Source organism: Sesamum indicum, linkage group LG8, assembly GCF_026168435.1.
Source record: "Sesamum indicum cultivar Baizhima isolate 11 linkage group LG8, ASM2616843v1, whole genome shotgun sequence".
In the NCBI taxonomy this organism is placed as follows: domain Eukaryota; kingdom Viridiplantae; phylum Streptophyta; class Magnoliopsida; order Lamiales; family Pedaliaceae; genus Sesamum; species Sesamum indicum.
The window spans coordinates 2,089,030-2,116,920 of record NC_142664.1 but is presented as its reverse complement, the minus strand read 5'-3'; the positions used below and the strand labels follow the sequence as shown (position 1 = coordinate 2,116,920).

At 36.6% G+C, this 27,891-nt stretch overlaps 3 protein-coding genes across 4 annotated transcripts; 2 read left to right on the top strand and 1 right to left on the bottom strand.

Moving 5' to 3' along the window:
* The first annotated feature begins 718 nt into the window (after window positions 1–718).
* Window positions 719–7,571, top strand: LOC105167432 (protein PAT1 homolog 2). Its single transcript, XM_011087147.3, has 5 exons — window positions 719–994; window positions 1,222–1,379; window positions 2,514–2,570; window positions 3,565–3,640; window positions 4,865–7,571. The coding sequence occupies exons 1-5, from the start codon at window positions 931–933 to the stop codon at window positions 6,946–6,948; spliced, it is 2,439 nt and encodes an 812-aa protein (XP_011085449.1). The 5' UTR covers window positions 719–930; the 3' UTR covers window positions 6,949–7,571.
* A 4,034-nt stretch (window positions 7,572–11,605) lies between these two features.
* Window positions 11,606–17,193, top strand: LOC105167431 (putative UDP-arabinose 4-epimerase 3). Of its 2 annotated transcripts, XM_088883367.1 has the most exons (11): window positions 11,606–11,945; window positions 12,733–12,884; window positions 13,346–13,470; window positions 13,842–13,955; window positions 14,320–14,427; window positions 14,556–14,647; window positions 14,931–15,072; window positions 15,331–15,425; window positions 15,608–15,737; window positions 16,502–16,646; window positions 16,749–17,193. In XM_088883367.1, the coding sequence occupies exons 3-11, from the start codon at window positions 13,348–13,350 to the stop codon at window positions 16,970–16,972; spliced, it is 1,173 nt and encodes a 390-aa protein (XP_088739493.1). In that variant the 5' UTR covers window positions 11,606–11,945; window positions 12,733–12,884; window positions 13,346–13,347; the 3' UTR covers window positions 16,973–17,193. The 2 variants fall into 2 exon arrangements, with proteins under 2 accessions (XP_088739493.1, XP_020551554.1); XM_020695895.2 differs by lacking the exons at window positions 11,606–11,945; window positions 12,733–12,884 and adding an exon at window positions 11,972–11,991.
* Window positions 17,194–18,171: 978 nt separating this feature from the next.
* LOC105167430 (heat shock protein 70 (Hsp 70) family protein) lies at window positions 18,172–26,403 on the bottom strand. Its single transcript, XM_011087142.3, has 14 exons — window positions 25,528–26,403; window positions 24,876–25,108; window positions 23,730–23,889; window positions 23,159–23,404; window positions 22,944–23,080; window positions 22,510–22,852; window positions 22,266–22,427; window positions 21,676–21,747; window positions 21,417–21,517; window positions 21,263–21,332; window positions 20,498–20,554; window positions 20,307–20,368; window positions 19,019–19,091; window positions 18,172–18,660 (listed from the first exon to the last, which is right to left on the bottom strand). The coding sequence occupies exons 1-14, from the start codon at window positions 26,329–26,331 to the stop codon at window positions 18,466–18,468; spliced, it is 2,715 nt and encodes a 904-aa protein (XP_011085444.1). The 5' UTR covers window positions 26,332–26,403; the 3' UTR covers window positions 18,172–18,465.
* Window positions 26,404–27,891: the final 1,488 nt, after the last annotated feature.

Here is a 27,891-nt window from a genome sequence, read left to right as displayed (position 1 = left end):
AGTGATAATAAAAAATTAAATCATACAAATACCAAATAACGTCATAAATCACAACAGATTAAAATATATAAAAAAAAAAGACATAAAAGTCAAAAATAAATACATAAAAATCATGTCATCAAATACGTAATTACACTTATTATACTTTTTGTGTTGTGATTTATGACTTTATTTAGTGTTTGCGTTATTTTGGTTGGTTATAATTTAATTTTTGTTATCACGATATATAGGATAACAATGATCGATATTTGTTGATTTATAAGTAAAAATTAATTTAGAAAATTAGTCAGGTAGTGTATCTGGTGGAGTCGTTAGGCTACTCATTCCCTCATAGAAAGTCGAGGTTCCAATCCTCTTGGCGGTGTTTTTTTTTTTTTTATAAATTCGTTAAAATTAAAGGATGGATAACTGGAGTGACTAAAATGATGAATTTATAAATTTAAGGGACTAAGTCTGATAAAAAAAATATGAGAATCAAATATGAATAAGTGACATAAATGAGTTTTTATTTAAATTTGTCTTTTTTTCACAAATTCATTAAAATTTAAAAATAACACATAGATAATTAAAGGGACCAATATTGACAAACTATAAATTTAAGGGATTAAGTCTGATAAAAAGAGAAAATATGAGGGGTTAAAGATGAATAAGTGGTATAATGGAGGGACCAAAAATGATATTTACCCTATAAAAATTATATACACAGATTCTCTCTCTGTCTCTCTCTTCACGAACACATAAACACAGACAAATATAGACGAGCCTAACCGCTCACTGTGTGTGTATCTCAGTGGGTGAGTCTTTCTTTGTCTGCTTCTAAACCCTAATTACCCCAAAATCTCAGGAGAAAAGGGGAGTGTGGAACAGGAGGGGTTTCATCTATCTGTCTGTATCTTTGATTGGAGTTAGGTTTTGGTTAATTTCGTAATTATGGAGAGATCCGATGGCAAAGATTTCAATGACTTCACCGACCCGTCCAGCAGCTCAGCTTCTGGTTCGCAGCTCTCTACTCCCAGCTTAGTCTATTGATTTTGGAGATTTTTTTTGGTTATAGTTTGTTCTTGGTTACGATCTGAGTTCAATTTTTGTGGGTACTTTTTGATTCTTCTTTTTTTCATTTTTTTTTCTTTCTTTTTTTGTCGTTTGTTAAAGATTGATTAGTTTTGCGTGGATGTGATTTTCTGCTGATTTTTATAAATTCCGTTTTGATCCTGTGATCAGGTAGTGCGCTGTTCGATGCATCCCAGTATGCATTTTTCGGAAAAGATATAGTTGATGAAGTGGAGTTAGGGGGTCTGGGAGATGAAGAAGAGGGCCTTCCTGGTGGATTTGGTGGTGAAGAGGAGTTGAATGAGTATCATCTGTTCGAGAAAGATGAGGTTAAAGTTTAAAAATGATATAAAACAATTCTCGTGTGTTTTATTAAGTTCAGATGTTTGATATTGATCATTAATAGTTTAATTGGAGTTAATGGAATTGTTGATTTCTGGGGGTTTCGACATTAGTCTTGGAAATAGTAGAAAATTGTTGTTTTTTTCTTCCATTGCAGAAGCAGATCTTTCATTGTTCAATTGGACTTAGTGGAACTGTTGGTTTCTGGGAGTTTCGGCATTTAGTCTTGGAAATAGTAGAAAATTCTTGTTGTTTCTTTCTTCCATTGAAGAAGTCATAGTCTATCAATAACCATCTACAGTATACTAATTTATTTGTGGAAGAATACCCAAGGGGATTTATGTTTTTGTGCATGCTACAGTAAGAGTGTATGTCATTAAGCTTAAAGAAGATAATGCCATAAATTTTGGAGTTCTTCATATGTTTTTAGAGTTCATAAGATAGTAGGTCTCGTCTTGAAATGAGTTCTCCAGTTTATTTGGATGAAATAGGCTCAGAGAGCCTGTAAGATTATTTTAGTCGATTAGCAAGATAATCCTGTCATTTTTATGGTGAAAATGATGAAGACCTTAAAGAATAATTTAGGTTCTAAATTGTATGAGCTCCTATTACCTTATTTTTGAAATAGTTCAGTTCCTAGTCTGGATTTTTCTTATTAGATGTTTGCAAGCTTGTTAAAAATCATATACGCTCTTAAACCTATTATAAGATTTTTTTAGCTAAAAAAGTAACAGCCATAATTTGATGTTAAGCTGTTTCTCATCCCCAATTAACTTTTGAATCTGGAAATGTGTGCATAATGGAGATTTGTTTCTGTGGATCTGTGGATCCCTTCAAGATTACTCAAAATGCTGTTATCAACTATTTTGTTGATCTTGTTGTACATGTATTTTACAGACAATATGAAGATGAGATCGGCCTTGAGTTTTGGTGTATTTCACAATCATGATGGGGATGGCTTGCATTCTCTATATGCTTACATTTATGCATAGTTGTTCTGCTGTGTGTGTTATTTCAACTTTCTTAACAAACCTATTTGTAGTCTAATTTTAATGCCTAATTTTCTTTTTAGCATTCCTCTCATGAGCCTAATGATTTTAGTATTCTTTTATATTTACCAGGGCTCAGGATTAGGATCATTATCTGATATAGATGACCTGGCAACTACGTTTGCAAAGGTGAGTTGCTTTGTAGTTCTGTTTATGATCTGGTTTTGCATATTTCTTTTAGTCTGTTATTCCTGTTTTTGTGATACAAAAGGATTTTCTATTGAGGTATTAGGAGATCCCCTATCATAAAGATATACTGGACATAAGTAATTAGTGTCCCTACATAATATGTCTTTTTCTTGCTTGTAAAACATGTCTACTGCATCACTCCAAAAAGGAAAGGAGGGGGTGGTGTGGGGGTGTAAAATTACAACCTTGACCACATGCTTTGTATGCTATATCCTCTCACTTATTTGCTTGTATCATGATAGTGCTGATATCATAAATGCAGTGAGCTAGCTTGCTTGCTCGCTCTTAAGGGTGGGCATTGGGTTGGGTATTGTGGGTTTGGGTACCCAAAATGTCGGGTAGCTAAAATAGCTACCCAATATCGACCTGACATTTATGGGTACCTGATCGTTTGGACATTGTAGACATTCATTCCATTTTGGATGTGACCTGTTGTACTTTTTTACTTTAATTTTTTCTTTCAAACTGAAGACAAACTTTTTTACCATACATACCCTTATACTTCTATCTCTGAACACCCACTTTTCGTCCCAACCAAGCGACCTCTAAAGCAAAACCATGCAGGATCATCTCTGACATAGTAAATTTGGTTGGACGAGTATGTAATCCCTAGACTAACTAATACTGCAGGATTATAATCAGGGATGCAACTAAAACAACGAAAACAAAATGGAGAACTGGATAATTGAGGAACTCTGACTTGGTTGGGAATTCTGACTATACATTTGATCCTTTAATAGGACCTTACATTGCTGCAGACAAGTGTTCCAAATTGAAATAGAACACTGTAATAGTGTGTATAAAACAAAAAAGCGAGATTCTTATTAGTCTGTTCATTAAAAATATTCTTATAATTGTCTATTCTTTATCACTATTCACTTTATTACCTGGTCTATTCCTTTCTCTTATTTTGCATAGTTTTGTTGTTTTGCAGTTGAACAAAGTTGTTTCTGGACCAAGACATCCTGGAGTTATTGGTGATCGAGGATCTGGATCTTTCTCGAGGGAGAGTGAGTTCTTATTTTGATTGATTTTAGATTTATCAATGCTTTCCCCTACTATTTTGTAGTTGACCATTGCACTTACATGTAGATTACGTAAACAGTCACAGTAGATAACCTTTTCCTTTTCCCCTTCTAAGTTAGTTCCAACGTTCTCTGGCATTTCAGTCTATGAAATCAACTTTTATGGTCTCTTGCAATGCACTGATAATATGAAAATGGTCCAATGTAGTATGAGACATAATGCTCAGGACTAGGATAGCTTATCACATACTCTTGCATATGCCTTGAGATATTGGAGAGTTCAGAAACTAATAAAGACGTAAAAAATGGATACCCTGCTAGGCATTGGTAAATTTAGGATAATTTGATATTTCATTGTGTTTTTTCTTGCGAAGGCCCAAAGGGCTGCCATCTCCTTTGACTTCTTTTTTTTCTTCTTTCCTTTTGGTATAGACACATTTACTGTAATAAATTTGGTTTACAGTTGGGTGCGGAGGTATGATTGCTATGATACATAAGATGTCTTAAATTATTGAAGACTGGTTGAATCCTGTACCTAGGGCATGTCATGTTCGTGTTGTTAGGTTCACATGCATCATTTTACATCTTTGCCAACTTGTTAGCTATATTAGAAAACAGCCAGATGCTTGAGTGTCCTTTTCAAATTTAATTGAGAGCTCTCTCTCTAGCAATTTGTTCATGTCCTAAAGTTTTTACTGTTCTCTGGATGTTAATTATTGTTAGTTTGTGCATGCTAAGTATTCTCTCTTTTGTTGATCTTGTTTGGATTTTTACCCTTTTTAACAGTATTAACTTTTTTGCCTTTTTAAGTAACTACCAGAGGTTCTCCTCGATTTAGGGAACTTTTTTACTTATGGGAGATTAGAAACTAGGCTTTGTGCTTATTCATTATTTATGGTCTTTTCTTCACTAGACGGTGCTTGTTTAGTAGAGGCATGGTAGTAAGCTAGTTAATGTTTTTCTCTGATATGAAGTTAGAAAAGCCCCTGCTGACTGCTTTATCCAACTCTTTTAAACAAAAACCTGTAGGTTGGGTAGTGTAGATCTATATTAATTTAACACTAACAACAAAAACCTCTCGGGTACACTTTAAGATTTTATGTATTGAAAAAGGCCAATCAACCACCCAGACAATCAATAGTTTATTTCTCCTTCATTCTTTTGTTTTGGTTTATTTTCTGTTTCTCTGATTGTTAAAGATTGCTTCAGGTTCATCAGCTACACAATGGACACGAGAGGCAGATTTTCCTGATTGGTTTGACCAGCATATATCTGACTCTGAATATTATGAAGAAAGTAAGAGATGGCAATCACAGCCCCATCTCTCTTCAATGTATCTTCCAGAATCTAAACCATTATACAGAACATCATCGTACCCGCTGCAGCAGCAACAGCTGCCACACTTTTCTAGCGAGCCTATCTTAGTCCCAAAGTCATCTTTCACTTCCTTTCCTCCACCAGGTTCTCAGCAAGCTTCTCTGAGTAATTCTCATCATCTTAATTTGTCGTCTCTTTCTAGTGGACCTCAGTCACCATTCTCTCCACAGAACAGCTCTCCATTATCTAACTCAACTCTTCATTTGCCTGGTTTGCCTCGTGGATTTCATTACAATGCAAACATGTCACACCTAACCTCACCTAATCTCTCTCGTAACAATCAGCTACAAAACCACTGGATTAGCCATGCTGGTCTTCTTCATGGGGATCAGTCTGTCCTTTTAAACAATATCTTGCAGCATCAGTATCAAAATGGGCTATTACCTTCACAGCTAATATCTCCACAGCAGCAGAGACTGCACCTTTCATATCAACCGCCTTTAGCCCATTTTTCAGCATTACAGTCCCCAATGTTTAATAGTGTTCCCTCACCATCACATTTGAGTAAATATGGATTATCTGACAAGAGAGAGTCGAAACACAAATCATCGCAAAAAGGCAAACATTCTGTCCGGTTCTCTCATCAGGGATCTGATGCTATTAGCCACAGGAGTGACAGTACTTTGCCACAATTCAGATCAAAGTACATGACTGCTGAAGAAATAGAGAGCATACTTAAAATGCAGCATGCTGCAACCCATGGCAATGATCCTTATGTAGATGATTACTACCACCAAGCTCGGCTTGCAAAGAAATCTTCTGAAACAAGATCAAAATATCGTTTCTGCCCATCCCACCCAAGGGAACAATCTTCTCGTTCTCGTAATAGTGTTGAATCACAACCGCATCTCCATGTTGATGCTCTTGGAAGGGTATGCTTTTCTTCAGTGCGTAGGCCTCGTCCTCTTCTTGAAGTTGACCCTCCTCCCTCTGCTTGTGGAGATGGTAGTGTTGAGCAGAAAATATCTGAAAAGCCTCTGGAGCAGGAACCAATGCTTGCAGCAAGGGTAACAATTGAGGATGGGCTATGTCTTGTTCTGGATGTGGATGACATTGATCGGCTTCTACAGTTCACTCAACCCCAAGATGGTGGAACCCAGCTTAGGCGGAAGCGCCATATTCTTTTGGAAGGTTTAGCTGCCTCTCTTCAGCTGGTTGACCCACTTAGGAAAAGTAGCAATTCGGTTGGGCTGTCTCCCAAAGATGATATTGTGTTTCTACGAATAGTTTCTATCTCCAAAGGTCGGAAACTCATTTCAAGGTTTCTTCAGCTTCTTTTACCAGGTAGTGAACTTGCTCGAATTGTTTGCATGGCCATCTTCCGCCACTTAAGGTTTCTGTTTGGGGGCCTGCCTTCTGATCCTGAAGCGGCAGAAACCATTAATTATCTTGCCAGAACAGTCTCCTTGTGTGTTAGTGGTATGGATCTTAATGCACTTAGTGCATGCCTTGCTGCTGTTGTTTGTTCCTCTGAACAGCCACCTCTTCGTCCAGTTGGTAGCCCTGCTGGAGATGGTGCCTCAGTCATCTTGAAGTCTGTTCTAGAAAGAGCAACTCACTTATTGAGAGATCCACAGTCCACCAGCAACTTCAGCATACCTAATCCTGCTCTTTGGCAGGCTTCATTTGATGCCTTCTTTGGTCTGCTGACAAAATACTGTGTTAGTAAATATGAGAGTATCGTGCAATCATTAATTGTTCAAAACCCACAAAATGCAGAGGTAGTTGGTTCCGAGGCTGCAAGAGCTGTAAGCAGGGAGATGCCCGTGGAGCTTCTACGTGCTAGTATCCCACATACTGATGAGAGTCAGAAGAAATTGTTACTGAATTTTGCTCAGCGGTCCATGCCTGTTACTGGTTTTAATTCTCATGGTGGAAATAGCGGACAAGCAAATCCTGAATCCGTGAGAGGTTAGCTCAGATGGTGACAACTTGGACACACTCTATGAATTGTAAATGCTTTCGTTCCCTGGGCTGCTTTGCTTTTAGTGTTGCTGTTTGTATGTTTGTCACAGCACAAAGATGGAAGATGGGGCATGTGTATACTTTAGGCGGGATTTTAATGCCTAAAGTTCTACTTTTGGAGTCACTCAATGCCCATGGTGTCCTTTCTCTCTCCCTCCCTCCCTTCTGCCTGCATTCTCCTCTCTATTCCCCCTTTGTTTCGGCATTTGGGAAAGGGGGTTTATTTTCTGCCTATTTCATGAATATACCGTCTTACAAAACCATGTATTATGTCAAAAGCTCTTTTAAATACTTTTTATTGTGGGGAGCTTTATTTGACAGTCTTATGTAAACTCTGGATTGAAGATTTAACTCTACGGGTGAAATGTACAGGTAAGACACTAAGATTGCTGACAATTGTGGTGTTTCCTCCCTCACTTGGCTCCATTAAAGTCTCTATTGGGGAGCAAAAAGAAAAAGTTCTTGTTCATCTAGTGAACACAGAAACGCTGGAGCTAGGCTTTCAAGAGGAAACTTGTAATAACAGCAAACATTGTTGGTTGTTAAATACTAGACCTAGTTGCCCATTGTGCAATCTCTCTCTCTCTCTCTCTCTCTCTCTCTCTCTCTCTGTGTGTGTGTGTGTGTGTGTATGTGTGTCTGTCTCTGTGTGTGTATGTGCGCGCGCGAGCGTGCGTGTCTGCATTTGCCTGCACATATGTTGCATCTGATTGTATTGGACATGCATTCTCTTCTAGGTTTTCGCAAATGCACTTTAATCTTTCTATAAGCACATTCTGAGATGGAGGCTGGCTCTGTAATTAGTACTGTTTTAGGTGGAAGTGTATTTTCAGCATACCCTGGCGAGCTCTTGTTTTTTATTTTTGTTTGCCATTCTGTTTGATTTTTCTCTTGTTGCTATTGGTATTATTGTTGGCCTGGCCAGATGAAGGGCAGTTGTTTGTATGAGTTGCTGTATGTTTTGACAGAGACAGAAAGCAGCTTCACGAGATGCAGAAGGATGGATTTTTTTATTGTTGTTGCTGTTATTCTGATTAGATCTAATGCTCTTTTCTTTTTGAATGGTTATTTGCAGAGGGAGCAATATTCTTTGTATTTTTACTTGTTTTGTTGCATGACTATTGTTTCTTTGCTCATTTTAATTTATCGATTATATTATTTAGATATTTGTTTCTCTTGAATTAAATAACAGAAATGCGTAATTTATTTGAGTTTACATCACTCTGTCTTTGCTTTGATAAACTATGAATGCTTTCATCATTAAGCTAAAATATGTATAGTACCATCTTATTATATTTAATTACACAAACAGGTAAATTATATTTTGGTCCCTATACTTTAGGTAAAATTGGATTTTTTAAGCATGATTTTAGTCCTTAATCTTTATAAAAATTGTTACGATTTTGACTTGTAAACTATTAGAAGCACGTTTGGCACCTGATTTTACAATCAATTATTGTGTTTGTCTATGCAGTACCCTCCTTGACTCAATTGTAATGGTTGGATCAAAATTATTGCAATTTGTGCAGATTAGGTATCAAAATTGTGTATTAAAAAGTTTAGGAATAAAAATTAGTTTTTTATACTTGTTTTCTACCATACAAAATTTGGACTTATATTGGGGTGTACTTTTCAAATTAATGGTCTCAAAAGTCTCCAACCACTAATATGTTTTTTCCAACATAATAATGCAACCTAATCACTCATTTTTTTATTATTTCAATTACAATAAATAATCAAATCCGATGCCATTGACTCAACTAGTTCTAAAAATACAATTTTTATTTTTAAAGAAAAGGAAATATTAGGTTGAGAGGAAGATTTCCATGATGATTATTATAGTCGTCGTATCACTCCACATTTTCAATCATATTTAAACTTGTGACGTTAAAGTAAAAAACTGGACATTCAACCATCGGACTACCACTAGAAATTAACTATTAATCTAATACTAAAATTCTTGAGACATTAAAAACTTTTTATTAGTATTTGCAATTATGTCCTAATTAATCATAACTTAAAGGAATAACTACACTCTTTTTCTATGAGGTTTGGTGTAATTACACGTGAATCCCTTATAACTTGAAAAATTATGTTCAATATCCATGAAGTTTGTATTTGTATAACAAATAGGTTCTTCCATTAGTCCAAATTCATTGATTCTTTTTTATATTAATAAAAAAATGAATGAAAGTCGGTATGCTTTTGATTGATTTATTGTAGGCTAAATAAATCTTTTATAATAATGGTGAGATGTGCCTCCTTATATGCATTAACATGTGAAATGTATAAGAGTAATTTGATCACAAAAGATTTATTTGACATGTAATAAAATTAGTAATAAGTCAATTATGAATTAAAAAAATATTATTTTTTAAAAAAATCATCATGTCGGGGATTGCAACCGCGACTTTCTTTATATATATTTTTAAATTTTTTTAATTAAATTTTATATAAATTAGTTATATATAATTAATTATTAACAACATATTAAAGTTCAAAAAATCATAATATTAAAATTATATTAATTTAAAAAATTACAATTAAGTATACAAATGTAATAGTGTATAATTTTTTTATACAAATATAAAAAATACAATGAAGTATACAATTATTCTTGACAACCCTGCACCGGCACATTTGATTTATAGAAGAATCTTTTTATTGGACTTGTTGTCTTTCACGCGTTTGCGCCCAATCCATCGCATTGTGAATACATGATGTTTGGTTTCGACCAGGACATGAAGAGATATGAATAGTAGTGTCGTGGACCAACTCAAATTTCGAGAAGTATTACACAGAAGTCATTACGGCTTACCCCGCTGATTTGAACCCCCAATTGTGGAGATCATCATGTCCATTAGTATCTATGCAATAGTGTAAATGAATTGTCCCGAACGGGCTCTTCACCAATTTGAGATGAGGCAAAATATTCCAAAAGCGATGGATACTCGTGATATGAGCCTTCATTAGATCTCCAGAAAAAATCATACGGGTACAGATTGACACCTACAACACATACAATACATCACTAGATGGCAAAGACGATATGACACGATTTTACAGAGACTATCCATTTCCAATAGAAGATAAACAGAATGAGATTATTGAGAATGTACTACAACATAACATGAAATTTCGTATCGTCATCTACTGATAGTCGTGTGAAAAGCAGGTACCAACCTAGAGGCACACCTATGTTGCAAGTTGTGGTACGTTGTTATATAGTATCACATACTTTACTTTAAATATTTTTTTTACAACACAAAACTCATTATTTTTCTACAATCTTCAGGCAAACAAGGTGAATGCCCGTGAAGCTTTCTGTCAATCTAGACCACTAAATATTGAAATATATAGTCAATTTAGTAGATAGATTCGAACACGGGTTACATATTATCAAGGAAGCCACAACCCATCAACCACAACAAACTACTTCTCCATCCGATGATGCTCCCACAACATCCCACAGGCAAAGAAGAAGTTCTAGCAGAATGTCTATTGCTTCAGTTGAACGTTATGATTATTACCTCAGGATGTATTACGTGCCCCAACCGCCTCAAGATTACTACATGCCTCAACCGCCTCAAGATGATTGGTTTCAATCGGCTTCCATATATGTCAATTCAAACACAAGATTATTGTTCACAAGTACATCTAGACCTTGGCATTGATATCAATTAACCATAAGCACCAAGATACAATATTTCACCAATTCTATTTCCATCATTTAGTGCATATCGTGATAATGTGGAGTCTAACTCTGCAACACATCAAGTCAGTTTGGTGGTGATAATAATGAGGTGCAAAATGAGCCAATACAAAATGTGGGCGAGGAAATAAGAAGACCTCGGTCAATGCTATAAACGCAATTGTGGAACGGGTGGACATTTTTTTATATTTGAAATTATATAGTTCATTGTATATTTTATAATTGTACAAAAAAATATACACTATTACATTTGTATACTTTATTGTAATTTTTTAAATTAATACAATTTTAATATTATAATTTTTTTTACTTTAATATGTTGTTAAAAATTAAATTTATATAATTAATTTATAAAAAATTTAATTGAACAAAATTTTAAAAAAAATAAAAATAAAGTAAGTCACGGATTGCAATCACGACATGTGGATTTTTTTTAAGAAAAATAATTTTTTAATTCGAGTCGTGGTTTGTAACAATGACTCGTCATATTATTATTATAGCATTTATTTAAATTATATTTATATAATTTATTTATTTTTTATTAATAAAAAATTAATTAATCCTTTGGGGACTTATTTGTTTGATGGAAGCAAATCTCAAATGTACTAAATGTAACAAATCACAAAGAATCCCTGTATAATTACACTAAATTTTAGGAAAGAACAATATAATTATCTCTAGTTTTAATTAAATATCTACCTTATTGTATAATTTGCTTGAATTTCTAAGCAACAAAGAATAATTCAACAATATCAAAGTCAACATTTAAGTATATAACCTCAGTTGAAACATAGACCTAAGGTTTTTTTTTTTTGTTTTTTTTGGGAAGAAAAATCAATTCCAAGACAAGACTTGAACTATGTCTCTCATCTCTCTCTCTCTCTCTCTCTCTCTCTCTCTCTCTCACACACACACACACACACAGACTAAATATGAATGCATGGTTCATTGGGTTATTCATGGCAATATTTGCGTGCAATTGTATGTTGTCTCCACATTTCATGGCTTTGTCCATTGTTTGTTATACTCATGAGAAAATGCTCCACTTTTCTTCCATCTCACTGTTCTGATTTGCTCACCTTCTCCTCATTGACCCTTCTTCACACACACACATAAATATTCTCATAGTTTCCGTTTCTTGCAGCCCTTTTGACGTTTAAACTTTTCAGTATTGCCGTTTAAACGTTTAAACTTCTCCACTTCATTCGGTCTTCTTTGAAAATATATCAACTTCAGGTACTGATCACCATTTATTCTTCATTCAATTTTCTTCTTCTTTCTGGTAAGGGATTAGCCATTCGGACACTATTATGTTTTTCCTTGTTTCTGTTACTGCCCTTTTTCATGAAAATCTTGAAAGAAGTTAGTTTTTTTCTTTCTTTTCTTTTTTTTTTTTCCCTCAATAAATGGTTTTTACTGTATATCAGTTAATCTCCTTGTGTTGTCTGATTGCATGGTCATTTGGAGTTTCCTTTTGCTAGTGATCTGGGATTGGTTCCTGGGATTGAACAGAAATGTTAAAAGTGGAACAAAAGATTGTGATTTTGCTAATCTTTTAGCTTTTTGGTATGATCCCTCCGTTTTCGATGGATTTTAGTCGTGTGATACTTTCCTTCATTTCTCTAAAAAGGGTTCCTCAGTTTTAAAGTATTGTTTGTTAACTTGATATAAGTGTGTGATTATTTTAAGGTAAGAAAAGATTTTCATGAAGTAGACCATGTGAAGATTAATCTTTATAAATTTGATGTTCAGAGGCTCTTAAGTAGAGGGGTAGAGGACAGTTTATTTGGCAGGATTTTTTGGTAATTCAAGTGCTTTTCTGCTCCTGAGATGATAGGATAGCAAGATTGGAGATTCTTTTGCTTGATTCGTGAGTGAAGTGTGATATTCCTTTTACGGTGATGAGGTAACTCATTGTATAGATAATAGGAAGAAACTTGTGTGCTGCTGCCTTATTGATTTTGAAGATTTTTAGTCTTATTTAAGGTAAATATTAGTTTTCTTGACTGTTGGAGTTCTGCAGTTCAAATCAAATGCATGGAAAATTGTTATTGGGGACACTGGGAATCTCTATCAACTGATTGGAATAAGATAGACCTTTGATTGTGTTGTGTATGAGGAAAATGTTGGGAGCATGGTGGAAACAGCTTCGAGTATAGCTTCCATGAACAAATGGTACGAACTTTGGCAAATCTCGAAGAATTCAGAGATGAAAATGAATTGATTTCAGATTCATTTATCTGATCTTGGATTTCAGAGAGTTCTTGTTAAGGTGTAAAGTTTCTTCCGTTGTGTTTCCGGTTGTGACTGAAGCTTAATGAAACAGAGATGATACATTCTACCTGATGTTTTATTCTTAATGGCTGCAAAAAGCCTCTGACATTTCCCTACATGCCCTACATGATAAGAAGGAAAAAGAACCACAAACAGAAAATTCAAGCAAGAATCTCAGCATTTTAGGCATGTTTCTTTGGCCGAAACACTTGAGAAAAGACAAATCTATTCCACAAACAATATAAAGAGAAGGGATGGTCAATGAAAATCAAAGCAGTGCAGGAACATTTACTGGATACATGCAATTCGTGTTTTTATCACTCCTCGTGAATGCTTTGCGATCATAAAATTTTCACTTGCAGGGATGGATTTCATGGAGAACAAGCGAAAGAGCAACTTCACAAGGAAAATTATCTTGGCTGCTAGCATCACTGCACTTTTCTTTTTCATGGTGAAGCGGCCGGCTGCTATTAATGGCTCCACCAAGGTACTCTAATTCACATGGCAAACCAAACATCTGCGTTTAAATCTTTTCTTTTTTATACTTCAAAGTAGATACTCTATGAGTTGCTCGTAGACTCAATTTGAATCATGACACAGTATAGGAAAGAATGCATACTGCATTAGACACCGATTGATTTGATATAGATAAGAATCATGTCAGAATCCAGACTTGTTGTCTGTTTTAGTTCAAGTACTCCGAACACCTGACAGGTAAGTACATAAATGTTTTCTGATAAAGGGACAGAAACCATTGCAAATCATAAGAATTCTTTCCCCCTCACAGAGTGGTAAATCCATTTTCAAGTGTTCTATTTCTTACTTGTACGCTAATGTTCTTCACCTGTGCATCTTCAGTTTTCTCAGCATGAGGCTGGCGTAACTCATGTCTTGGTGACTGGAGGGGCAGGCTATATCGGTTCTCATGCTGTTCTAAGACTTCTTAAAGACTCCTACCGCATAACTATTTTGGTATGTCCTTTTCCTAAATAATATGAATACTGTAGACAACTTATGGTTGGATAGATTGGCGTCAGACATTTAGAGGACAGATACTGAAATGTGTGCAAAAATAAGAAGGAAAATCAAACCCGAGAATGGCGTCAGACATTTAGACAACGTATGTGGTTTGAAGAATGCTCTAATGTTACTGCTACTCAAGTTCTTGTACTAAAATAGAATTTCTTACAATTACGGAAAACTTCCATCCATCAACTATCCGTACTAGGATGCCTGTAAGATTTTATAAGGTCATCAATTATATCCCTGTTCATGCCAACAACAGTTGATTATGTATGAGATAACGGAAGTGAAACTTTTCTCCATTTTCTGACAGGACAACCTTTCTCGTGGGAACATGGGAGCAGTTAAAGTTCTCCAAGGACTTTATCCGGAACCTGGGAGACTCCAATTCGTATACGCAGATCTAGGAGATGCAGAGGCTGTATCCTTGACAATTTCGTTGGGCCTTGCATTGCCAGCTCTCGTTCCCTATTCTTCTCCATGCAAACTAATTAGCTCTTTACTAATTGACTGTTGCTTTACGGAATTCTTCCTTAGCTTTTACATTAGGTGGACAAAATATTTGAGCGTAATGCTTTCGATGCTGTTATGCATTTTGCTGCTGTTGCTTATGTTGGTGAAAGTACAGCTGAACCACTAAGGTATTTAACTATCCTTGACACAAGTTATTCGTTTCTCGACTCTTGCAATTATGACTCGTCCAGACGTCAATAGAGTTTATGTTTGAAACGAACATGTCTCGTTCTCCCTCTGCTCGATACTTTACATGATGGAAGTGTAACTCTTTTGTTTATAAATTGGAATAAATGCCTTATGTTACTAGTGACCTTACCTTCTCAAGTCAGCAAATTATTGCCCAAATCATCTGTGCACTATGTCCCTGCTTGATCATTGCTTTATAATTGGTTTATCGGTCCTCTGCAGGTATTACCATAATATTACATCAAATACTTTGTTGCTTGTGAAGGCAATGGCCAAACATGGAGTAAAAACATTGATCTATTCAAGTACTTGTGCAACATATGGTGAGCCTGAAAAGATGCCAATTACAGAAACCACGCCTCAAGTGAGTGACTATAAACGATTAATCCTGTTTTCACATTTTTACCCGTTTACAGTAGCAACTAGTTTTCACATTTTTACCCGTTTCCAGTAGCAACTAGTTTTGCTACTGTAGACATAATGTCACATGGATCAAAGTGCTAAGAGAGTAAAAATATAAGATGGGATATTGATTTTGAACTTTAATTTGGAAAACAGTATAAAATTTGAAGTTAGTTTGAATAGATATCAGCTCATCATGTCAATTATTGTCAAAGTTCAGGTCCCCATTAATCCATATGGCAAAGCCAAGAAAATGGCAGAAGATATAATACTGGACTTCTCAAAGACATCAAACATGGCTGTCATGATCTTAAGGTTCGTACTTTTCTCTCTTCACTGCTGCTTAGGATTAGACTATTAGCAAAAGAGAGTTTCTTAGAAAGAATCAACAAACATGGTATGTGCATATGGCTTGCAACAAATGCTGATAACAACACAGATTTCTGACACAAATAATGATAATTAGTGTGACTTCTGATGTACGATCTTGTGACCAGGTACTTCAATGTGATTGGCTCGGATCCTGAGGGACGGCTGGGAGAAGCTCCACGACCAGAACTGCGAGAACAAGGGAGAATTTCGGGTGCTTGTTTTGATGCTGCAAGAGGAATAATCCCAGGACTGAAGGTACATAGTTCTTGTGATTAATCATGATGTTTGTGAGATGTCCTTCACATAAAATATGGCATGTTCTTTCATGGCACTAATACCTCATGTGTAGAAATCATATAGATAAAAGATTAGCATTGTTGAAAGTTCTTATATGCTCTGATTGTAAAAACACTAGTGATATAGATCATGCTACAAGTTAATCCTACTGATGATCTGACTTAATTCACAATTTCACACCATTTGGTTTTCATATAGCCAGAGTATATAAGTATTTCTTGTACGATATTATTATTTAGAGATAAATGCTTGTTTGTTACATTTCTTGCCTATTTTTCCCCATTCTTTTTGTTTGCAGTACTCTTTCCCGCCTTTCCCAACCAGACCCCTCCCTCTCTCATAGCACGAGTACCCCATGTACAACTCATAGAGGAAATATTTAGCAACCAAGATAATAAAGAAAATTTATAGTGCAGGGTGTAAAAAAACCAAAAGATGGTGTAGGTCACACCACATTAACATTAGGTAGAGGCAACTGTATGTAGCTTCATTCTCATGGCTATATACCGACAACCCTCAAGGGCGTTGCTAGTAAACCTTAATTTCTTAACAATATTCTCATTTTTTAGGATTACAGCTCTGTTGAAAGTATGGACCTGTTATCATTTGTGTGATAGGATTGAAGATTGTTAAGAATTTCTAGACATAAACGCGAAAGTTTACTTACTTAAGCTTGGAAGAGAGTTTATGGAATAAGGTCCTTCCTGTTCTTACTGCTGCAGATAAGAGGAACAGACTACAAGACTCCAGATGGAACTTGTGTAAGAGACTACATTGATGTCACTGATCTGATAGATGCACATGTGAAAGCTTTAGCCCATGCTAAGCCTGGAAAAGTTGGCATCTACAACGTCGGAACAGGAAAAGGTTCGACATCCATTTCCAACTCTATATGCTTGACGAGATTGACTTGAATCCTCCTGTTATACTTGCATGGGGTTTACATCTTGGTGAATAATATGAAAACAGGTAGTTCAGTAAAGGAATTTGTAGCAGCTTGTAAGACGGCTACGGGTGTGGACATTAAGGTGGATTTCCTTAGCCGACGACCAGGGGATTATGCTGAAGTTTACAGTGATCCTTCCAAGATTAACAATGAACTCAACTGGACAGCCAGATTCACAAATCTTGAAGAAAGTTTATCTATAGCATGGAGATGGCAGAAGGAACACCTAAATGGTTATGATAATTAAACAATAGTTTTGTTTATCAAAGTCCCTTGAGATATTTCTGAATGGAAACAGGAGAGTTATTTCTCAAGGAATTAGTTGTTTTGCAACATTTTGTAGCTTCACTGAGCAAGAATCTATTTGGTTTATTTTCGGGTTAGATGAGTCAAGTGATATGAACTTGTACAGAACTCGTTATTGTTCGATCTGAGAAAAAAATGGCTGAAAGATACTTTTCTTGTTGATATTCGCTAATTTGGCTGACTAAATATTACTTGGAGAATGCGTCTAAAGTGTTATTTTCCTGATACGACAGACGATCACAGTGACTAAAGGTTACTTACCTGCTGGAGAAATGAGTGTGTTGTCTTTAAATCTTGAAAGACGTGGTAAAATGGTTACTCTCTATGTATAATGTGGCTTAGCTGCATATTGCATGAGTGATGGAATTTCAGTATAACTCTTGCTGATGTGAGTTGTGTTGCTCGTTTTTCTTCCTTGAAAGGCCTGTTAGTGCCCTCTTTCTCACTATGACACTTGATTTAGCGTGCAATCAAATCTACTGAAAACATTTCGAAATACGTCTAATTAAAACATGTCCAGATACATTGATATGCTACAACATTACAAAATCGCCACATCTATGATTGATGTCGCTGAGGGACAGATTTGTTGTGAGAACTGAAAAGGAAAGGTTCATTTGGTCATCTGCCATGCAACATTTCAACTTTTTAAATGATCTTCAGATATTGTTTTGGTGAAGCATAAAATTATTGAAAAAGCAACAGTTCGGGAACAAAGCTAGTCCCCTAACTTTGGGGTGGTTGCAGAAAACAAGCTTAGTTCCATCAAATAAGTTTAGTCCTGTACCTGTTGTCCAAACACGCGCACATTTCATTCTTCTAAGTTCAAATATGAGAATTTCAGTTACGTACATTTAAAACACCCACAAACTTGGTCACAAACCAAGAATATATATAATTGTTTCCAGGTATCAGTACTAACATATGAGTTGCATGCATTTCTTCTTCCAAGCATCATAAAACAAAGAGAGGAGTCATAAAATCGAAGCATGTAACACCGGAAAAACACAATCACCAGAAGAATTCAAAACTCGATTCAAGTTAGCGTTACCTGAAATTTCATTAAAGATCTCCAATAGTCTGGATGATTCTCAGTGCACCGTACTACCTTAACAGTCCTTGATCATCACATGTTATGCATTGAGTAGAACAAAATTCTTTCAATAGCCAAAATGGCTCATAAATGATATGCCCACCAACAATTCCTTGTGGGTTTGATATTACAAGTAGAAAGGTCATCTTAAATAACAAAAGCACAATGCTAATAATCCCAGGGATCGCGGGAAAAAGACGACCATCAAAAACTGGGCTCAACTCTATGCTTTCTAACCACATTTGATTCTACATCTAGTTATCATATCAATGCTGTTTGTCTGTCCATGTATTGCAGAAGCATTGTCAGCTTTGGTTTTGTATCTCCCTAAATGACGATTATTACAACTCATCATGACCCTGGGATTCAGCATTTGCCTTTTCATCAGCAACATTGTCTGAATTGCTGGTGGTTTGGTCTTCTGACGACGTCTCTCCAGATGTAGAGTCGGCTTTATCTCCACCACTCTCGGTTTCAACCTTGTCGGGTTTCTCAACCTTTGGCTTTGGCTTGGGGATTCTGTTAACGCTTGCAATCTACACCCATGAACATGATCATGAATTAACGCCAATGAACAACTCAGACATTTTTTCCATGATTAGTATGTCATACTCTTAAGTGCAAGTAACTATTGTCTTTTGGACATGACTTTTTTATTCCCAACCAAAAATCTTTGTTAGTTAGGTCAATCCTTCTGTAAGTATTACTTTCTATTACAACTATTCAGCAGCTACAATTCAAAATTGTAGAGGGAATCATCTCCAAAGCGGTTGGGTTGAGAATAAAATAACAAATAAGCAGTGGTTAGTTATATACATTCAAGGCTTGCTTAGTGAGTGCACCATATCATATTGCGTATATGTGCACCAGTAAGAACAAAATATAGACAAATACCTTGTCTTGGAGATCTAGAACCTTTCCATATACTTCAGTAGATGTGAATGCTGGTTTGCTAAATCCAGAAGTCCTGTAAAATGTGACATTAAGGACTTTGTAAATGAAAATATAAAAATTTAATAACAGTAGAATAATCCAAGAAAAGAAAAGTAGGAAGTCAAAAATTTAAACTAACAATACAACAGAATGAATTATTTATGCGTACTATCAGTTTGCACAGTCAAAGGTTAGTCCATCAGGCAACTTGCATTAGATACTTAAGGGTTGGTTTGTTGCGCAACTCGCCGCATGATGTACTAAAGCAGCAAAATCCCTCTACCAGACCAGACCCTGTCTATGTGACCTAACTACTACCCATGAACTAATTGTCTCCAGCCAAATTGAATTAGTGGGCTACCCTAAAAACCTGCTGCCCTCTCTCCATATAGCTGCTTCTAAATGCATAACACCTTACTCATGAAAGCACAAATCTCATCCACCTATGTATCATATGTAGTTTCATGATTACATCATAATTTGAAGACCTTGTATCTCCATGTTCCTGTCGGTGTGTTGTCACTGCATGTCAGTCTGGGATCAAAAGAATTTTAATCATAGATATAAGATCTCAGGAATATATATATTCTCCCTTTATTTATCAAAAACCACATAATAAGGACCTGCAAAACCATTATTACTATTTATTCAAGAAGACAACATTTTTGTTAGTACTTTTGAGAAAAAGGAAACAAAAGATGCAGGCCAACTTGAGAAACAAGAAGTAACTAAATTTTTTATAAGTGGAAGAAAAGGCAACATATTTTGCTCCAGACTTGTTCTCTTGTGAAGGTGTAGTGCTCAAATATATTTTTCATGCTGCAAACCATCTTATTCCTATTCTTTTAGGAGAATCAAATTACTAAAACAAGATGACGAAACTACAGATTAACAACATTCTCTTGTCCAAAAAGGAAAGAGGAAGAAGAAGAAGAAAATGAACTAAGATGTCATTATTATTACTTATTAGGGAAAAAAGCAATATTATTATCTTAAAAATGAAAAGAAAGTTATAAACCTGTCAGGCAAAAAGAATGAATACAACCTATAATTAGTTTTTAATGAGAAAATGGCTTCCATAGATCAAAATCAATGTATTCTAAAGTATCCGTATTGTTTTCCAAGAGCATAATGAGAAAACAGAAAGAAACAAACAAAATAAACCAACAACATCAAAACCAAAGAAGATGATAGAGAAGTCATATGAACAGAGAAATAGCTCATAATATGGAAAAAATATAAAACTTACTTCTTCTGCTCTGCCTCCTTGTCACTTAACCAATTCTTCAACTTTTCAGCTTCTCGTATAACCTAGACACCACAGATTTGAAAAAGATGTCTAAATTTCCATTCTTAAGGTAGTACAAAAATTTGTATTCCTGTCTATATGAGCCCTCCCCATATGTATGGATGCTTTGTGAAATATGAAATAAAGAATACCTCGTCTATTCTCTCTCGTGGCAGCCAAGATTTGTTTTTTTCCCATCCTTGCACAATCTGAAATTTTTGGGCGACAGAAACAAGAAGTTAGAGATGGATCACGTAATAAAAGCCCCAAGTATGCATATGCAATTCATGAATATGAACTTCTACTTTTGGAGCATGAATCTTCAGTGATACAGTTAAAACACCAAAAGAAGTCGTCACACTTTATTCTACTGGGTTTTATCAATCAAACTATGAAATGTAAACTTCTAATGAAATTCAGCACTCAGGGTCAAACTAACTGGATTTATAGCCTTCTCCAAGGCCTGCAAAATTTTATATTCTGCCTTTGTCAGCCAACACGGTTTATAAACCAACAAAATCAATTTTCTTAACAAACCAAGGAGCCGTCTCCAAACTGAAAAATTATGTAGTGCTTTTATGAGAAAATAACAAAAATAAACATGCAGCAATTAAGTTCTCCGAACATTCTGGTGTTTGCATGAAAACCACACGCAACACTTTATAGCATTTAGAGGTTCCCTGCAATTCTCATTATACAAACTCTGCAAATTCACATAAATACTGTAACCACTACTTCTGCAGCATTATCATCATCCATTCTTCTAGGGACTTTCTACTAAGGCAAACCAAATCGGGAAACAATTTCATTTTTACTTTGCATCTTTATCACGGATATACATCTTTCCCATAATTGTCCAACTATGTGGCATAACGTTATCTTTCAAAGCTTCTAACTATGTAATGAAATTAATTTACCTGTTGCAACTCCGTAAGATATTTCCTTGCATGTTCTGATGCAGCAGGCCTTGCAGTAAGTTCTTCATATCTAAAAAAAATAATTCTTTGTAAGAGCCACCATCCTGGCATGTAAGAGCTACTAATCTATTTAAAATCGCCTATTGGGACAAACCTAAAGAATATGGGGTCACCAATAGCTTTTAACATGTCTAGGCGTTCTTGAAATTCAGTGGCAGAAGCATCTTCACCATCAGTATACAACCAGTCCTCCACCTGAATCAATGGATGATTTCCACAAGTATTTTAACAAGAATCTTGACTAGAAAGTGAGAAAATGAAAATAGAGAGGACAGCACCAGTACACACACACACACATATATAGATAGATACATAGATATATATATATAGAGAGAGAGAGAAAGAGAACAAACCTCATTAAGTTTTTCCATAAAAGATTGCCGCTGTTGTTCAGAAGATACTTTTTCAAACTCCTCAGATCCAAGCTGATTATATCAACACATTACATGCAACATTATTAGGTTCAAAAGGTTTTCAAAAGATGCTTATAAAATTCGAAAACCAAATCACAAGCACAAACAACAAACAGTAAATTAATCCAAGTAATAAAAGTCAATGAACTATGCATACCAATTGTCAGGTAGAAGATAATGAACAAAGGAAAAATAGCACTAGGCATGGAAGAACAAGGGGATTTCACCTTCGCACTAAGCCGCACTCTAAGGTAGCTATAAATGGGGAATCATAAGGGCATGCAAAGACAACATCAGCAAATAATCTTAGGGAATGGACATGGCAGTAATAGTAGCATGTTCATCAAACCTTTAAATTAGGCTAAAGTAATATATCCACCAAGTATATAACAAATATAGCTGAAAGCAAGAAGATTGAGACCTCAACTGTTCTAAAATGATATCCATTAATATCTAAATTGCTAAAATTAGTAAGAGCAGAATGATAGATGTGGACCCCCTTCAGCATAAACAAAAACTAAACTTCTTACCTTATCTTTAGTAGAATATATGTATCCTTCCAGGTTATTTTTCAGTTCAGCTGTTCTTCTCCTTTCTGCATCCTTCTTGTCCAATGCCTCTAATTTACGTTTAGCCTCAGCAAAAGATTCTTTTGAGATAGGCATTCCAGGCCCTGTTGTCTTCTCGATAACCTACATGATACATACAAACAGGATTTTCAAAACAATACAGAATTGAATAACTCTTAATTAAAAGTTGTTCAATATCAAATACCTTAAGGGCAACACGGAAAGTTCGTTTCTTCAGCTTTTTTTCAGTACCAAGATCCACAGTGTTAGATTCATTAGCACTGGAATCTGGCAGGTTACCACTGCCATTACTTGTCTCCAATTTGTCATTATTCTCCTCTGGAGCATCCCTAGCATCAGCATCGGTATTGTTGGCAGAAGCAGCGGCAGAGGTTGAGTTGTCCACAGTGAGATTCTTTCTTGGGACTTCTACCCATTCAGTTATCTCAATGACAGCCTCTGCCCGATCCAAGGAAAATATACCACTTCTACTGAGAGAGAAGTGTAAATTGGCCTTAATTGGAGAGGAAAGGTTCCGTGACGAGTACCTGGAAATTGCAAGGGCATCAGAAAATGTCATTGAGAAAATCAAGTTTTCGGATTGGATGAAAATCAGATTTTAATCAACATAACCCTTACTTTTCGCTAGTGTCTGTAAGACCTGAGATATCATATTGTGCAAACACAAGAGAAGAGGCACCCGGTGGTATCAGATCTTGACTCTCATAAGCAAGTGAAACTTCAAAATCCTTGTTGTGAACAACAGATCTGAACATCTGCGGTGAAGTAAAAGCAAATCAAATTGATACCATTGATAATGATATACCAATTTCTGTATCCAAAATGTTCTTTACCTTGCTGGGTAACTTTTTCATTCTTGGTACAATTAGCTGTCTGGTGTTTTCATCTTTTAAAAGACCAACACCATCCAACTCAAACACAAAACCATAGGTAGAACCATCAATCATTCCTAGTTTACGGTTTAATTTAATTCCATCACTCAAATTTGCAGCATGCAGTGAGGCACCTAAGACAATAGCCTCGTCAGCGTCTAGATGTTTGTCCAACTCCTTCCTCCCAAGAAATTCCTGAAGCTTAGCCTGTAGAAACATATTACCCGGTCAAACTCAAATCCTTAATTACTATAGAAACCAATCTATAAAAGACAAAAACTTCTGAAATATGCTTTGACATTGCTCTAAGAGCAAATCAGCAGTTACTATTAGCAACACAGCCAAGATAAAATGGCATAAAACTGAGAAACAGAAAACTGAAAATTCTCCTCAATATTCTAAACCTAAGGAATGTCATGTGAAAAAAATATATTTCCAGAAACTTAAGACAAAGTTAGCAAAAGTTCTATGAATGAAGCTTCCATTCAACATCCGTATAAAATAGTAACTGTAAACATCAGATGGTAAAGACCTGCAATTTTGGAACTCGAGTGGCACCTCCAATCAACTCCACTGCATATAAATCATCAGTGTCTAATCCAGAATGCTTGAGAACTTCTTTTAGAGGAACAAGAGCTTTTTCCCAAATATCTTCACAAAGCTCTTCGAACTTTTCACGTGTTATTGTGCTCCTATAAAAAAAAAAAAATTCAAAAGAGGCAAACAAGATCAGAGGCCAGATATCACTAAGTTCAAATGTGACAGAAGAATAGAGATAACTACAAAAGAATCCACCATGCAACCTCAGGCCAACATCAAAAGAAACATAAGAAATATTGTTCCCTCATCAGATCTAATACATGAACTAATAGTTGCAGTGCTTTGCTGGAAAGACAAAGGAACAAGTGACAGGTGCTACTATATGACATGGTAGGAGTTGTATATATAAAGTAGGTCAGACACTCAATGAAAGGAATTTTGATTTCCTCCAAACAGACGTGAAAATTTTTCACCCAGAAGGAATGATGAATAAGCAGAATATGGAATCCATAATCCAATTGCTCCACAAGTTACTAGCATATGTGGCACGATAAGTTACTGAGATTCATGACCCATCAAACACATGCATGTAGGTAGAAATTGCACAAACTGTGTTTCCTTTAGTAAAAACTGTAAATGGATGAGAAATAAATAAACCTCATGACTTCTTCAAAGATGAAATCTAACAGCAGTTTACTTAATATTCAAACACAAATAGTTGACTGTAGCAGAGCATATGATTGATATGATCAAAAGTCATAGAAGTAATATAGTCAAACAGGTACCAGCTATAATGTTTTCATCAATGAGAAAAAGGAAATAAATATTAGAAAAAGAGAAAAAAGAGTAGTTAAAGATTTGAGATGTACAGCAAAGAGGGATGCCAGTGTATTGTGGACCGCTTTAGGAACTATAAGGACAGAGGAAATAAATGAAACTTTGCAACCGGCAAGAATGGTGAAAATAGATTATAAGATTAATGTAATTTCATCAACAAAGATATTCTACGATTCTACTTTCTGTTTCTCTTTCCTTTTCTCTTTTCTTTCCAATAAAAGAAGCAGAAGGAATGAAACATCAAACATTAAGAAATCTTTCCTTGCATCTGAGAGGAGGCATATTATGAAGATTGGCTAACCTGAAGTCACGATCGTCATAAAGGGATTCTACAGATATTGGAGCCATCATGTTGGCGCTCAAGATTTCTTTGGTGCGCTTAACTTGTTTCTTCAATTTGGCCATTGCCTTGGGAGAGTTTCTAATGTCAACCCCATTTCCAAGCTGTTTGTTGAACTCATCAGTAAAATACTCAACCAACTTCAATTCCATATTCTGACCCCCAAGTTCTGCATCCCATTTGACATCCTTGACCTGGCCAACCACCAAAATGTCAAAATATCCACAGTAGTACTATAGTGCAACAAACTTCTGTAATTTCACTTTGATATGTTAGATGTTATTTCTCCCGAAATCTCCAGAATGAATCATGCAATGATGTTATGTCAATAAGTAATATAAATGAATCAACGTTTGGCTGCATATGGTCATACTCACGGCCTCACGAATCTTTTAATTTCAGACAGAAACAAAACATCTTAACATTTCAGCAGATTCTAACGTGTTGAGTGACTTCTAGCAAAACCACCAAAAACAGTCAAGTGCCATGCTATCCAGAAGGGCAATTATGAGAACTCAGACCTAAAACACCAAGTATCAACACAATTGGATCACATAAAGGAATTGAAACAACTTAAGAATATGAAAAATGACATCCATTAAGAAGAATTCACCTGAAATTGATTAACGGACACAGTTTTTCCAAATTCCTTAGCATTGTATGCCGAAAAATATACCAATGCAGCATAAGTACTGCTCGCCCCCATGTCATAAAACACTACATGCCTCGATCCATTAGAGAAATCCTTATCAATCCCATACTGCAGAGCAGCCCCTGAATGCTCATTCACCAAAGCCAGCACATTCAGCCCCGCCAAATCCGCGGCTGTCAGCAGTCCCCTCCTTTCCGCCACACCTGTAAATGGTGGCACAGTGATCACAACATCTTTCAAACTCGTCTTCGCGTGAGTCTCCGCCAGCCCCACCGCGTACTTAAGTATCATCCCCACCATCTCCTCCGCCGTGAAATTACCAAACTCCCCAGCCTCCGCCTTGAAAACCGCCACCTCACGCTTATCCTCCGGGGCAATCTCGTAACTCAAATAGAGCTTGCTGAGGAAATCTCGCGTAAAAATGTAGGGTTTCGCGAGGAGGGAGGGGAGATGGGAAAACACCTTGTTGGGGTAACGCGCGAGGAGGTTCGAAGACTCCTCACCGATTAATCGGGAATCCGCGTGGAAACTGATAAGAGACGGCGTCTTCCGCTTCGACATTTCGTTAATGGCGATGGAGATCGGGGGCTGGCCAGGTTTGAGGTTGACGACGGCGACTTTCAGCCATTCAGAGCCGAGATCTATACTCGCCACTGCCGATTCAGACTGGAAAGAATTGAGTAGAAACAGGGAAAGGAGGAGCAATGCGCGGAGTGAATTTGTCGTCGCCATGTTTGTGGAATTTTGAGCTTTCCAAGCATCCATGGAGACTGTGGAGGGGTTTTTGTAGGGGTAGTTGAGGTGGAAAGCGGAGGGCTCTCTAGCGAATAAAAGTGCGACGCGTGGCTGAAAGAACACGTGGAAGAAATTTAGTCGTCGTGTGTGTTGTGCTTGCCGTTGTCGTGGATCCTTGTGCTCCAACTAGCAGTTGAAAGGGGTCGAAACCTGTTCTAGCGGGTTCCCGCACCCGGGGCTCCAAATCCTGTTCTAGCGGGTTCCCACACCCGGGGTTGCAAATCCTGTTCTAGCGGGTTCGCCAACCCGGGGCTCCATTTGTTCCAAATCAGATGTCGAATTGGATGCATATGAAAAGAAAAGAAAAAAATGTTGCGCCCAATAACCCCTGCGAAAATAAAATTATCAATTACGTCCGTGTATTATCAATAATGAAGCAAAGAAACCCCCGAACCCCAATTAATGCTCGCGAGTTGACTGCGAAAGAATAGTGCAAAAGATCCGGCCTTCAAGTCAGCACCCAAAAGAGTAACTTTATCTCACAGTCAGTTATGGGGATTTGGGATTTGCTGATTGACCAACTCCACTTCCAAGAGGGACTACTGCCAATGAAGTATTTGGGACTTCCTCTTATTTCATCACGGCTCACTATTTCAAATTGCCAACCCTTACTGTTAAAACTGGATCAATGCATCAAAGGATGGGAGGGCACGGCTTTATCTTATGCAGGACGAGTATGGATTATTAAATCTGTTCTTACTGCCCTTAGTATCTATTGGGTGTCCGCTTTTATTCTACCCAAAAGTATCATTGGAGAGATAAAAAAAACAGTTGAGGACCTTCTTATGAAAGGGATCATCTGCTCGAGGGTATGCAAAGGTGGCATGGGATTGTGTATATTGTCCTATTGATGAAGGTGGTCAAGGGATTCAAGATATTGCTACTCTTAACCGCGCACTTATGGGACTCAAATTGTGGCAGATTATTCGCGGCAATCGAGCTTCTATTTGGGTTGATTGGATCATCATACATGCTTGAGAAAGGTTATTATCTGGACGTCCACTGAGCGAGGGGGTTCTTGTGGTTGGAGGAAACTCTTTTGCTTATGGCCACTTCTTCGGCCTTTTATTCATTATTTCATAAGGGATGGAACTACTTTTCCGCTATGGCACGATCTTTGGCATGATCTTGGTCCACTCATCCAGCAGTTTCCGTAGGGCCCTCAACTCACTATGAGACGGACAAGGTTGCGATTTTGCTTCTAGATGGGCAATGGTGTTGGCCCTCTATCACTGACACTCACTCTCTACAGCTCTTGCATTCCCTTCCACCCATCCATGGAGGGGCTAATCGTATCCTTTGGCGGACAAAAGATACACAACTAATAGTTACTATGATGATTCATTCACTATGGGGTGAAGGGCCCAAGGTAGGCTGGGCTTCACTATTATTGGGCCGCTTCAAAACCCCTAGACATGCTTTTGTGTTATGGTTGGCGATCCTTGGTAGACTCTCTAGTCTACTTAGGCGATTTGATGGAGTATATAAAGATATAAGCACTGTGGGTGCGCTGATGGTTCGAGATGTGCA